This window comes from Saimiri boliviensis, chromosome 20 (genome assembly GCF_048565385.1).
Source record: "Saimiri boliviensis isolate mSaiBol1 chromosome 20, mSaiBol1.pri, whole genome shotgun sequence".
Taxonomy (NCBI): domain Eukaryota; kingdom Metazoa; phylum Chordata; class Mammalia; order Primates; family Cebidae; genus Saimiri; species Saimiri boliviensis.
In genome coordinates, this window is record NC_133468.1 from 7,883,842 (window position 1) to 7,898,456 (window position 14,615).

At 47.5% G+C, this 14,615-nt stretch overlaps 1 protein-coding gene across 1 annotated transcript; it reads right to left on the reverse strand.

The window, feature by feature from the left end:
- Nucleotides 1-348: 348 nt before the first annotated feature.
- On the reverse strand, nt 349-14,301 carry ARL10 (ARF like GTPase 10). Its single transcript, XM_039460377.2, has 4 exons — nt 14,038-14,301; nt 13,241-13,442; nt 11,911-12,086; nt 349-9,119 (listed from the first exon to the last, which is right to left on the reverse strand). Exons 1-4 carry the CDS (start codon nt 14,218-14,220, stop codon nt 8,946-8,948), a joined length of 735 nt encoding a protein of 244 aa, XP_039316311.1. The 5' UTR covers nt 14,221-14,301; the 3' UTR covers nt 349-8,945.
- Nucleotides 14,302-14,615: the final 314 nt, after the last annotated feature.

Sequence of the window (14,615 nt, forward strand, 5' to 3'; positions counted from 1 at the left end):
GGTGGTGACAGAGTAAGACTGTACAAAAAAAAAAAAAGAGAGGGAAAGGAAGGAAGAAAGGAAGGAAGGGAGGGAGGGAGGGAGGGAGGGAGGGGAAAGAAAAGAAAATAGAAAGAAATAAGATCCTCATTGAGACATGAGAATTGCTTGAACCTGGGGGTGGTGACAGAGTAAGACTAAAAAAAAGAGAGAGGAAGGAAGAGAGGGAGGGAGGGAGGGAGGGAGGGAGGGAGGGTAAAGAAAGAAAGAAAAAAGATTCCCAAAATTATGAACCCAGAACTTGTTTTTAGAAAAACACTCTAACCTCACTAGAAACAACTTAGAATTAAAATGGCCACAATGAGGAAATTTTAATTTAAACAAAATTGTTTATTTGTGGGGCACATTAGAAAAGAAATGGTCCAAAATTCCACAAAACCAATGGGATGCATTTTAGATTGGTATGTAGAGGCATCTCAAAGATTGTACAAATCTAAAATTGCCTCCCTAAGATTCTTTACAAAACACAAATCAAAGGCTCATGCAGCACACTAACCCCAACTGCTCCTCTTTTTCTTCTTTCCTTGAGGGTAGCATAACCCTTTTGCTCAATTACCTCTTCTCCTTGAGGCTAATGAAAAAGGGCAAGTTGGTAAATGCCTTACAAAGTGAGATTCTCTAGCCAAGGAGCCCTGCCTGCTGTAACCACTTTTACTCCAAGGTCTATAAAGCTGAGCTTAGAGCCATCATAAAGACTTAACTAATCCAAGAGAAAACACTCAAAAAATGTACGGAGAAATTGAGAATCCTCATAGGAGCTTGTGATCCAGGACTCCCTGATCGTTACCAATTTCTTCACATGATACTGGGACCTGGTGAAGCTCGAAAATGGATGGCAGGAGCAGAATGGAAACAACCCCAGGATATCAAAGACCACTCCAAAACCTCAAAGGAGGGCCAAAAGGAACTAGAAGCGTTGCTGAAAATCTTTTAAATTCAATCTGTAAGGTTTTTCCACAAAAAAATGGATTGGTCAATCACATAATCTTGAGAGCAAAAGAAAGATGAAGCAGTTTCAGATTATAGAGCTCATTTAGAAACACTACTTGTGAAAACCTGAAGGGACAGAAATGGCATTAACTGCTCTATTTAAAAAGGACTTCATTCAGAACTTCGTAGTTTAATTAAGAAACATAAACCAGGATGGAAAGTAACAGATATGGTCGCTCGAGGGTTTCCAAATTATACTGAACCCTTCACCTTATTTGTTCATAAACAATCAGGCATTAGGAGTTCTTACTCAACAACCAACTTGGCTCAGCATTTTGGGAGGCCAAGGTGGGCAGATCACCTGAGGTCAGGAGTTTGAGATCGGCCTGACCAACATGGTGAAATCCCATCTCTACTAAACACCAAAAACTATCTGGGCATGGTGGCAAATGTCTAATCCCAGCTACTTGGGAGGCTGAGGCAGGAGAATCACTTGAACCCGGGAGGCGGAGATTGCAGCGAGCCGAGATTGCACCATTGGACTCCAGCTTGGGCAACAAAAGCAAAACTCCATCCCCACCCCCCCTCCCAAAAAAAAGAACATAAGAACATAGCTGGGAAAACATTGGCCCATCACATATTATGGCCTGCAATAGCTAAGGCATATCCTAATTGTTTAAAGGCAGTGGCAGCAACCACCAGATTGGTAAAGGGTTCATCTGAGCTGGTTTTAGAGAATGAACTTTTTTTGCAAGTTCCACATGCTGTGGAAAGTCTATTAAATTCCAGTCAAAGCCAGCATGTTTCGGCAAGTAGACTAACATCATTTGAAATTATTCTTTGGCAAGATATGTCATTACAACCCAAAATGAGTTAATAAAAAAGCGGACTCTTCCCCAGTTTAAGTCTGCTCCAACCACAGAGCTATCGCTCTCACCTGAGCTTGTCACACAGCTAAAGGGAAATCAGTAAATGTTATTTACATAGCAGACATGCCTTTGGAGTAGTCCACAGTTGTGGCATGTTATAGGAACAAAGAGGGTTTCTCACTTCTAGTGGAGCCTCCATTCAAAACAGACTAAACTGGATGAACCTGCTACTATCCTGTTGGCATTACAAATTGCTCTAAGTTCCAAGCTATCTTGAGTAAAGGTGAAAAAGAAATAAATAACAAATTCTTATAAGATTGAAGCCCATACCTGCAAAGCTGAACCTGAATCTCAAGGGAATACTCTGGCAGATTTTCATGCTAAATCAGACAGTGCTGAAACAGGATGTGCAATGAATGAACACCATTAGACTGATGACCTTTTTGATGACCCATCTAACCGTGCAATGCACCTGATCTGGAAAACCAAAATTGTTGTCTGACAGATGTAAACATAATGTTAAGTGTGAACTCATGGAGAGCCCAGATGGCTCCCTGGTCCTTCCTGAGCCTTTGAAACTTCCACTGTTAAAAGCTTTGCACTTGGCCATATGTAGTGGCTCATCCCTATAATCCCAGCACTTTGGGACTTGAGCTGGACAGATGGCTTGAGCCCAGGAGTTCAAGACCTCCTAGGCAAGAGGGTAGAACCCTCTCTACAAAAATTAGCTGGGGATGGTGGTGCATACCAGTAGTCCCAGCTACTCAGGAGGCTGAGGTGGGAGGACTGCTTGAGCCCGGGAGGTGGAGGTTGCCGTAAGCCATGACTGCACCACTGCATTCCAGCCTGGGTTATAGAGTGAGACCCTGTGTCCAAAAAAAAAAAAAAAAAAAAAAAAAAAAGCTCTGCACTTCACAATTCCTCATGAAATGAGCAAAATGATTCAAATTATAAAACATATTGGTAGTGTGACTAAATTGCTAAAATGGGTTATAACCAATATTTAGTTTGTCAAACTCATAATCCTGGGAAGATAATAAAAACTCCAAGTGGTATATTTCCATCACCACCTGATAGACCATTTGAACATTTACATATGGACTTCATTCAACTGCCACCCTCAGTTTCAGTATGTTCTTGTAACAGCTGGCGTGTTTTCTGGCTGGATAGAAGCTTTCCTGTGTAAGAAAGCTGATGCTATGACAGTAGCTAAGGAGTTATAAGAAAATGTGTTTCCTGGCTGGGCTCAGCAGCTCACACCTGTAATCCCAGCACCTTGGGAGGCTGAAGCAGGCAGATCACAAGGTAAGGAGTTCAAGACCAGCCTGTCCAATATGGTGAAACCCCATCTCTACTAAAAACTACAAAAACTAGCCGGTGCGGTGGTGCGTGTCTGTAATACCAGCTACTTGGGAGGTGGAAGTTGCAGTGAGCCAAGATCACACCACTGCACTCCAGCCTGGGTGACAGAGTGAGACTTTGTCTCAAAAAAAAAAAAAAAAAAAAAAAAAAAAAAAAATAGAAAATGTGTTTCCTTTCCTTTATGGGGCATCTCTGGAAGAATTTCCAGCGACAGAGGAATTCATTTGACTGGAGAAACTATAAAGCAGCTAAATAAAGTGAAAGAAACACAATGGCACTACCATTGTCCCTTTCACCCTTAGTCTTCTGGAAAGGACAATAACATTTTAAAATTAAAATTGGCAAAATTAACTGAATCAATTATATTATCTTGGCCAAAGGTACTACCATTGGCTTTGAATTTAATTTTTATTTTTCTGATCTGAAAGTCAACCATTGGCTTTGATCAGCAGATCAGAGCCACTCCTACAAGAGACAGATGGAGCCCTTATGAAATAGTTTCAACTGAACGGTTTGTGCTCCTAATAGAACTTTATGTAGTTCCTACGCTCCTAAATGCTGATATGACTAAATACTACAAAGCTACAATGCATTATGTCACACTGTATTTTGACAAAATAAACTTCCCATGACCCACAGAGGACAATCAAACCCTTCACAATCTGGAACCTGAGACTGGATCTTCTGGAGATGACATCAGAGAAGTGCCCTTAAACCTCAATGAAAGATACACCAAGTTCTTCCATTCCCCACACTGTGGTAAAACTTCAGGGCTTCAAACCTTGGGTCCACATCCCACAACTCAAAAGGACCTCTCCAGACTCCTGGAACTACATGGAAGCTATTCAGTAAAGCTAAGCAGGTAAGTTTTTCCCCAGAAGCAAATGACATCCTAGATATGAACAGCTTTCCCTAGACTGTGGATCAGGACTTCACTGCAATAATAAAAAATCATCTTTTTCCCTCTCTTTCCAATTTTCTGCCACCCAAATACGTTCTCTCTCTTTGTGGGAAAATCCATGGGACCATAATCTAGGGCTGGCTTTAGCAAAGGCCAATGCTCTAGCAAGAAACTGGAGTAACTGTTGAGTTTGCGAGTCAATGCCCAAATCAGGAAATGATTCCATTAATGCCAGTATCTCTCTGTGTTCCCAATGAGTCACCCTGAAACCCCAAAGGAAGAGTGGAATGCTAACCTTGATATTGTAAACACCACTACTACTTGCTTCCCTATACTCACTGGCAGTGGTACCCTGACCTTTTTAATTAATAATAAATGCCAATTTATTAGTTATTACTTGGCCAGGTAATGCCTATGCAAGGAATACTGCCTATGCCTATGCTTCCAGGCATCACGTATTTAAGACCTGGAAACTACCTATGTGATTCCAAGCGATTGCTTATATAATGTTACTGGGTTACATCCAGTAGGATCCCTTTTCACTGGCTGTGGTTATGTACCCTTACAGCATGCTATAAAAGGACCACATAGCCGGGTGCGGTGGCTCAAGCCTGTAATCCCAGCACTTTGGGAGGCCGAGGTGGGTGGATCACGAGGTCAAGAGATCGAGACCAGCCTGGTCAACATGGTGAAACCCCGTCTCTACTAAAAATACAAAAAATTAGCTGGGCATGGTGGGGCGTGCCTGTAATCCCAGCTACTCAGGAGGCTGAGGCAGGAGAATTGCCTGAACCCAGGAGGCGGAGGTTGCGGTGAGCCGAGATCGTGCCATTGCACTCCAGCCTGGGTTAACAAGAGCGAAACTCCGTCTCAAAAAAAAAAAAAAAAGGACCACATAAAAACAAGTTCCCCACTGGACCTTGTTTAGGAGCTATGCAGACTTAGGGGGGAACATTAAGTGACCCCTGCTGAAATGCTACCAGGTGGTCCTGCCTTTCCAGCTTCAGAGGGTATACATTAGGTCTCTGGATAATCTGCTTACTCTGTCCTGACTTCAGATCTTGCTGTTTGACCCAATTCACACTTGCCTTATGAACAGCTTTCCCTGCAAGTCCCCATAATCAGAGGTCAAGGACTAAAATTAATACCTACCCTCAAACAGATGATTAGTTTCCACTTATCAAATGTCCCAGTGGTGTTCCTGGAGACTCAGTTTTGGCAGTAGTGGGGTGCCAACTCTATGGAAATTAAAATTAATGCTAAATTGAAAAAAATTTTGTAGCACATAGATTCACACGAGTAGAAGCCACAGATGGATGGATGAGGCCATCTGTGTTCAACAAAAAACTTAATGGAACTTCGTGTAGCTTTCGATTTCCTTTGCCCAGCTAGGAGCTTGTGTATGGTGCTGAACAAAACTGAATGCTGTGCTTACCTTTCCCCTGATTCTACTAATACGGAGAGCTTCAAAAGGTGGTGGTGGGGCCAGGTGCACTGGCTCACACCTGTAATCCCAGCACTTCGGGAGGCCAAGGCAGGTGGATCACTTGAGATCAGGAGTTCAAGACCAGCCTGGCTAACACAGTAAAACCCCATCTCTACTAAAAAAAAAAAAACACACACACACACACACACACAAAAGCCAGGTGTGGTGGTGGGCGCCTGTAATCCCAACTACTCAGCAGGCTGAGGCTTGAGAATCGCTTGAACACAGGAGGCAGAGTTTGCAGCGAGCTGAAATCGTGCCATTGCACTTCAGCCTGGGGACAAAAGCGAAACTCTATCTCAAAAAAAAAAAAAAAAAAAAATGCAGTGGTGACTGTTACTTCTGTAGATAATGCCACCAAACACATCAAGGACATTTCTTAAGAAAAAGGAACACATAATGTGTTTGCAGAAACACATTATGGTTGGTTTGTAGGCATCCTGAATGGTAGATAGCAAGCTTAACTGTTTAAGGTTTTCTGATCTTTATGTTTCTTTTTAGTGGCTATCCCAGTAACTATGACTTGTGTTACCAAGCTAACTAAAAAATCAAACTTTAAAATTGAGCTACTTCATAGTGAACTATGTCCTTAGTTGCCATTATGCCCTGAACAAAGACTGAACAACAGAGCTGGAATGCCATGGAACTATTTTTATCATCTGAACTTGAGCTGTTTGATTCTGATCAGTCTGGTTTGTGGAGACTCATATTAAGGAATGCATTGCAGTTTCTTGGTATGATGCTCCTGATAGCCATCCTAAGGTCCTCACTGATGTGCTATAGTCTTAAATACACCTATGCAGCCATCCTTTGTACCTCAAACGGTCTCATTACGATTAAAGTAACAAAAACATGAAGACATGAATAATCTGATAACATTATAAACTGTGAATTCCATAATGAGATCAAACAAGTCTCTTATGACAGTGCTAGAAGGTGGTGTCAGTGCCTGGAATTATCAATCTCTCAAAATTAAGAGGCTGACCAAAATGGGGGAAATTGCTAAGCTGAATTAAGTCTGCTCTAAAGCTGCCTTTGTACACAGTGATTGTAATTTAAAGTGTAAACAATCCCTAACCTAACCTAAAAGCACGTTCTAACAAGTAGCTGAATTTTAGCCATCACAGCAGCCAAACCTTCAGTCAATCATAGGCTGAAGGCTGCTAAAATATGTCCAAATAAGGCAAATGCCAGACTGTAGCCAATCAGACAATCTAAGTCATTTTCATTTCTCTGGCTATAAATATGGCCTACACACACTGAGCATTCTGAACTGCTTTCCATCCTAGGTACTACCCTGTTAATGAATCTTTCTTCTGCTCAAAAACAGAACAGTTTTTAAACTCTGTTAAAGTTATCTAAGGTTTTTTTTTTTGTTAACACCTTCAAGCACTGAAGAATAAGGAGTTCATAAACAAAGGAGAAAAGTCTCTTACCCTTCCAATGACAAAATGAAAAGCTGCCAGCAAAGTTTCAAAGCCTACTCTAAAACCCAGGTCATTCCTTAAAATTTTATATAAGAGCACATAAATCACTTCTTACTGCAGAAAGTGAACCAGCACTTTAAAGAACAGTGATTCTACTCTGATGTGTATGGAGCCCCAGGGCACGGCAGCCACTCTGCCAATGATCGCACTCACTTCTGGACTTCAGTATTTCCCACCTTCCTTCCTGCCTGTTGAACTATTTTTATCATAGTTCCTCTTATTGCACTGGTCACAGTGTGGAACTGAGGAGGCATGCTGGGTAAATGTCAAATGAAATGAAGGCACACATCTCTATTCTCAACCAGACAGCAAATTGAGCTGGACAGCTTTCCTTAAAAAAAAAAAACAAACCATTTGTGGTTGTCGATTATTTAGTGGTCCCTAACAGACAACAGGCTCCTCTTTGCCTGTACCAACAGTAAGTGTCAGTACACAGCCAGTCCTTATGGACTGATCACCAAGCGCTGGAGAACCACAGAATGTGCACTGATGAGAAGTCCAGAAATTCAGTCCAACTTGGCTTTCACTGGGGAAAAAATGAGTCCAGAAAGACTGAGTGACATACCCAAGGCCATCCTGTTGGCTAGTCTGCTATTCCTATCCTTAGGATCGCATAATACAATTTTTTCCCCATCTTTTTACCTAGATCATATAATAGAGATCCTCTCTCAGAGTCATTTGCTATCTACCCAGAAGGAGTTTGCAGCCTTTCAACATCCTAGGCCAAGTGGTAGAGTTTCAGTTCATGTGAGTTCTCGTAAAGTACTAAGATATCAACGACAGCCTCAAAGGCCCGGTGGTAGGAAGAAGCCTACAGCTTGGTCTCCATTGACATCTGTATGTTATCTCTCATTGCCATTCATGATTCCAGCTATTTTCCTAAGTTCTACATTTTCTATCACTATCATCTGGGGTTTTGATAACAGCACCTAGAAACAGAGCCTAGAATTCTGGCCTGTTTCTCTTATAAATTAATAAATAAAATGCAGTTCTGAGGTCAACACCTAGCTCCAGTTGACCGTCTTCCCAGGGACACAGGCTCGTTCCTTCCCCTGACTTCTGTAAACATGGTCATTGGCACAGTTAGTACAAGAGCAGCAGCTTGTTGCCAGATTAGTGGGGAAAAATCCCAGCCTTCACTTTTTCTGTTTGGTTGATGAATATCAGTTATTCTGTAGTCAAGTGAGGCTGGCAGACCAGGCCTGGGCTCAGGGAAAAGCAGGGAGGTCTTCAGAAAGCTCTTTGCTAGGATCGCCAGGTTCATCCTAGCACTTCACACTCCCAAGGCTGGGAAAGGCATCTCCGAATCAGGAAACCACCTCCCTTTAAAAATAATGGCCCTGGGGCCAGAGAGGCAGAGATTGCACAAGGCCACAAGTCATTTACATAGAGCTGGGGCTGTACAATGCAGGACTGGGAGCAAAGGCTTGCTGTGTTACCACTCAGAAGCTGCCCACGTGAGAAGGGCATGACATCATCAGGAGGGAAGAGTCTAGACTGGGAGACCTTGAGGCTCTAGGAGTGTTTCTGACACCTACACTAGTTTCTCAGCTGTAAGGAGGGAAGGATTGAGCCCACTGAGCATCCCACTGTACAGAGAAGGGAAAGCTAGATCCACATTCCAGTCTGGAATGAGCCAGACATTATCCTCCCCACCCTCTTTCACCCACCTCCCTACTTCAGCTTCACGGTCACCTCACTATGAAGGCTTCTGCATGGTTCTTGGCCTTACCCAGGCCCTGCTCTCAAGAGGGAAAGGAGGGGAGGAGGGAAATGCTGCCATGTGGCTCTTGCCCCAGGCCCAGTCTGGCAATGAAGCAGCAGTGGTACAACTGTGGTCTTCACAGGCAGGTGGCGAGGAGAGCTCCAGCCTAGGAAAGAAGTTCCAAGAGCAGTTTCCAGATGTGCACGGTGCCAGGCTCTTCAGAGCTGGGTCCTGCAGGGGCAATGCTGGCCGCCAAGAGGAAAACCTCCCGCTGGCTATCGATAGCCTGCAGGCCCAGCTCCTGCTGCATCTCCACCATACTCATGGCCTCGCTCAGGTCCTGGGTGAGACAGAGAAATCAGAACACAGCTGGCAGCATTTCCTAACATATTCACACCCTTGTCATTCGTGAAATAAACTGTTTTAGGGTACACCCGGGAATATCAGGCCCCAAGTTCCCCCAAGTAGCCTCTGGACCCCTCGGTCTAAACTCAATGCTCTCTCCCTCACCCTCTCTCCTTTGTACCAACCTCTTTTCATTGTGTATCAACCACTGTGGCAAGAAACACACCACTTTCTATAGTCAAGCATTGTAGACAAGGCCTTTATATACCTAGCTTATTTAATTTTCACAGTCTACACTTAATTGATTTGAAAATTAGCGCAGGAAGGAGAAATCACTGAGCTAAAGTAACAGTGATAAGCTGCTGAGCCAGGTTCCAACTCAGGTTGGTTTGATAACCAAGGGTCAACTCAGTCATGGACAGATGGTATAGTAGGATCACTTCCAGACAAGATCTCTAGAAACTAGCTGGAGGAAAACAAGAGACCACTACGCAGCATGGCTGGTGATGGTACATTGTAATTTCAACCCTGGCCCAAGATTAAATGATTCTTCCTGGAGCAATTCATAGACGGCTGGGACCTTAGATGTTGTCTCCTACAGATTCAAAACTGCTACAAACTAGTTTATAAATAGGATATGATGTGATTCCTGGTCCAAACTGGGGTAGTCTGAGGCTCAGAGTGGGCACTATTAATAGAACCAGAACAACAGTGGTAAATGGAAACTGTCTTGGACAGGACATACAGTCACCTATTTATAAATAGTTGTCAAATGTTTCCTAATAGGTGGGGTAATCTGAGGTCAAAGACATACAGCCAGCCGGGTGCAATGGCTCACACCTCCAATCCCAGCACTCTGAGGGGCTGAAGTGGGCAGATCATGAAGTCAGGAGTTTAAGACCAGCGAACACCGTGAAACCCCATTTCTACTAAAAATACAAAAATTAGCCAAGTGTGGTGCCACATGCCTGTAGTCCCAGCTACTCAGGAGGCTGAGGCAGGAGAATCACTTGTACCTAGGGGGTGGAGGTTGTGGAGATTGCAGTGAGTCAAGACCACACCACCATTGCACTCCAGCCTGGGTGACAGAATGAGACTCTGTCTTAAAAAAAAAAAAAAAAAAAAGACATACAGCCTCTCTCCAAGTCAGGTTGGAAACAAATCCTACAGCTCTCAGAGGCACCTGAGTTTAGGCCACAGGAAACATGATCGGATTCTGTACTCTGGCAGTTTCACCTGATATTGAGAATGGGACCCAAGTCTGTGATACTGCGGGTTCCTGGGCCCAAGGTGACTCTGGCACTCAAGAGAGTACAGTATACTGGTTAAGAGCAGGAACTTTGAAGAAGATCTGGGTTTGAGTTTGGGCTTTGCCACATACCAGCTGTAATTTCAGGTAGTTAGTTGTAATGATGGGCCTATTGTAGGGTTTTTGCAGGGCTGAAGTAAGGTCATGATTGTCAGATGATGACCACATGTATGGTACACTGTAAGCACACAATAAATGTTAGCTGTTATTGTTATTATCTAACCTGTTTTAACTCTAATCAGTTACCAGCTTTAGTTCTCTGATCTAGAGCCAGAAGCTGCAAGGGCATAGGAGAGTAGAAAAGGTACAGCTTTAGAGTTAGACATCCCAATTCCACTACTTTTTTTTTTTTTTTTTGAGACAGGGTCTGGCTGTGTCACCCAAGCTGGAGTACAGTGGTGTGATCACAGCTCACTGCAGCCCTGACCTCCTGGGTTAGAGTGATCTTTCTGCCTCAGCCTCCCAAGTAGCTGGGACTATAGGCATGCACCACCATGCCCAGCTACTTTTTTTTGCATTTTTTTGTAGAGACAGAGTTTCACCATGTTTCCCAGGCTGGTCTCAAACTCCTGGAATCAAAGAAACCACCTTCCTCAGCCTCTGTTGGGATTACAGGCATGAGCCACCATCCCTGGACCAATGCTATTACTCAAGATGTACAACCTTGGAAAGTTACAAAACTTTGCTCATCTATAAGATGGGAATAGTATCCCATACTTTATAGTGTCAACAGAAGCATAAGAAGAAATGTTATTCAAAACCACACCTGGGGGCCGGACACCATGGCTTACGCCTACAATTCCAGCACTTTGGAAAGCTGAGGTGGTCGGTTCAACTTGAGGTCAGGAGTTTGAGACCAGCCTGGCCAACATGATGAAACCCCACCTCAAGCTGGGCCTGGTGGCTCACGCCTGTAATCCTAGCACTTTGGGAGGCTGAGGTGGGAGGTGGGTGGATCACCTGAGGTCAGGAGTTCAAGACCAGCCTGGCCATCATGGTGAAACCCCATCTTAAAAAAAAAAAAAAAAAAAAGAAACCCCACCTCTACTAAAAATACAAAAATTAGCTAGGTACGGTGCCACGTGCCTGTAATTCCAGCTACTTGGAAGGCTGAGGCACAAGAATTGCTTGAATCCGGGAGGCAGAGGTTGCAGTGAGCCGAGATCATGCCACTGCACTCCGGCCTGGGCAACAGACTCTGTCTCAAAAAAACAAACACAAAAACAAAATACCATGCCTGGAATATAGCAAGCACTTTATTATTATTTTTTCTCATCTCTCCAGGGTGCAAGATGATAGGGAGGCAAAGAGGAAGGAAGACAGAGGCAGGGATGAGGACAGAGCAAAGGTAGAAGAGGCGGGGGCAGCATCTCAGCCACCCTCTCTAGGCAATGGGCCCAGGCAGCGCTCCCTGCCCCTACCCAAGCATCTCTAAGTGGATATCCACTGGCCTGAGCTGGCCTCCCACGGCCCTCACCTGCTTGTTGGCCACCACGACGACAGGCAGGTCAGGGTCCTTGTCCAGCAGCTTGTGCAGCTCCTGTCGGGCCCAGGGCAGCCGCAGTCGGTCAGCTGAGTCCACCACAAACACCAGCACATCCACCTCATTCACAAACTCCTTCCAGTAGAAGCGCAGGTTCTGGCTGCCACCAACTGAGGAGAGGCCAGGGGCCAGCTCAGAGCCTCCTGGGCCCTGGCTCAATGCTCACAGCCCCACCGCACCCTACTTCTAGCTTTGCAAGCTTCCACCAGCCAGGGGCAAGGAAAAGCCTGCAGGTTCCGCAGCTTCTCAGACTGCGTTTTAGCTCTAGCTCGGACAGGTGGGTCTCTCGGGGCAAGTCCTTGGCTTTCAGCACCAGACTCCTCACTGAACTTTCCTAAGAGGCTGCAGTAAACCCCACAAGGACCATGTACAATGTACCTTTCACAGGACTGACACATAGGTGCTCAATAAATGGTACTCTTCAGTTCTCCCTTGGCTGTCTTGCTTTGCCTCTTGTCAATTCCTAGCTTTCTCCTATAGGTTCAAAACTGCCAGTGATGGCTGTGATAGGAGCCAGGACTCCTACTGTCTAGTAAACTCAAGACCCCCTGCCCTGTCTATACACAGCCATTCTTCATTCAGTTTCCCCTGTTCAGTATCACCATGTCCTTCTTTTCCCTTTGAAATGCCTTATTTCATCCTAAGAACACATGGTTGCCAACACAGTCCCCCAGCCTGGGTCACCTTTCTGTTCCTCTCTGTCCCTCTGCACAGTCCCATTGGTCACCCCGCACCCTAGTGTTTCTGGTTATGCTTCTCTGACCCTTATGCTGTGAGAGACAGAGGCGCTCATCTCTGGATCCCCACAAAGCCCTCAGCACAATGCCTGACACACAGCGGGCACTCAACAAGTATTTACTGAGCTGGAGAGGCCCGATTATGAAGGGCCTTAAATGTCAGAGCACAGAGCTTGGACTGAATCCGGTGCCCAAGAAAGGGGTGGGAAGGATTCCTACAGGGGAAAGTGCTGCTTACACATGCATTTTGGAAGCCTCCTTCCCTGTGGAGAATGCAGGACTGGTAAAGCAGAGGAGATGAGGAGACGGGGTAGGGCAGGCGTCCCCAAACTACGGCCCGGGGGCCGCATGCTGCCCCCTGAGGCCATTTATCCGGCCCCCCGCCGCACTTCAGGAAGGGGCACCTCTGTCACTGGTGCTCAGTGAGAGGAGCACAGTAGGTGGCGGCCCTCCAACGGTCTGAGGGACAGTGAACTGGCCCCCTGTGTAAAAAGTTTGGGGACGCCTGGGGTAGGGTGTCCGCTCACTTTCTAGCAGGTCCACCTCAAAGTCCTTGGTGGGCAGCCGCACGGAGTTGAAGCCCCACGTGGGGATGTGTCCTTCCAGCGGTGGCTTCCCCGACAGGACGCGCAAGAACGTGCTCTTGCCCGCGCCATCCAGCCCCAGCACCAGCACCTCGCGCTGCTCCAGCTCCTCTAGCGCTGGCTCCTCGTCCTCCTCGTCCTCGGGCTGCGGGGAAGCGGAGGTCGGGCTGCGGCCGGCAGCCTCCCGGCGGACCCTTCCCGAGGGAAGACCGAAGGCACCAGAGCGCCCCGGCCCGCCCTCCACTCGTCCCGGGACAGACAGGCATGGTCTGGAGGAAGGGGACGAGAGCTGCCTTGGGAGTCCTGAAATCCAAACCCCAGACTTGTGGCTTTCCCTAGCGGCCTCGGGCCAATTCCTCCGGCTCGTGCGCCCGCTTCCTCCGCCAGGCTCGGAGTTCCGGCCGCATGCGGGAGGGGCGGGGCTTCTCCCGGCATGCCCCGGGGCAAGGCGCACTGCGCAGGTGCGGGAGGGGCGCGAGTCGAGCCGCGCCCTCCAAACTGCGGCCCCTGCGGGAACGACCGGGTCCCACAGCGTGGTGCTGCGGCGCCGCACACACCTACCACGCCCACCCATTCCTCGGTTACTGTATTCTGATCGCCCACCCGCGCGGAGCCTTTGCACTGCTGCGGCCAAGCCCCTGACACCGCCCCCTTCACCCCCCCGACCAAGCTCCCGGCGCCTGCTGGGCCGCGGTCACACCCCTCGGCCACACGCGCGGAGGCGCAGGCCCGGCACTCACGTCCCACTCGTCCCACTCGCGGAGGCGGGGAGCCTCCGCGCCCCACCAGGCCTCGCCCCGGTCCCAGCGCCGCTCCCGGCCGCGGCCGAAGTAGGTCTTCCAAAGGATGAAGAGCACCGAGCCCAGCACCGCCGCGGCGCCGCCCAGCGCCAGCACCAGGGGGCCCAGCGGCCGCGGCGCCATCGGGCCGGGCGAGGGGCACAGGTGCGGGCTGCACAGTCCGAGCCCGCTCGCCCGCCGAAGATGGCCCCGCTGCGACTGCCTCGGCCGCGCCCACCCACCCAGCTCCAGTCCCGCACTACAAGCCCCACAATGCACCGCCGCTGTCACGGCTTGCCGCCCGGGATCCGGCGGCGCGGTGGGGGGCGCTGGTTGGCCCTCGGGGACCCCCGCTCCCCCTGCCGGTTGCGCGCGGGGGAGATTGAGAGGCTGTGCCTGAGGAGGACGGGAGACGGCGGTGCTTGCTAGCATCCACCTGGGGTTAGCTCACAGCTTTTAACGGTTACCCTTACAACGATACCACGCAGAAAGGGAAACTGAGGCCCAGGAGCTCAGTAACCCGCCCAACGCCGCATCGT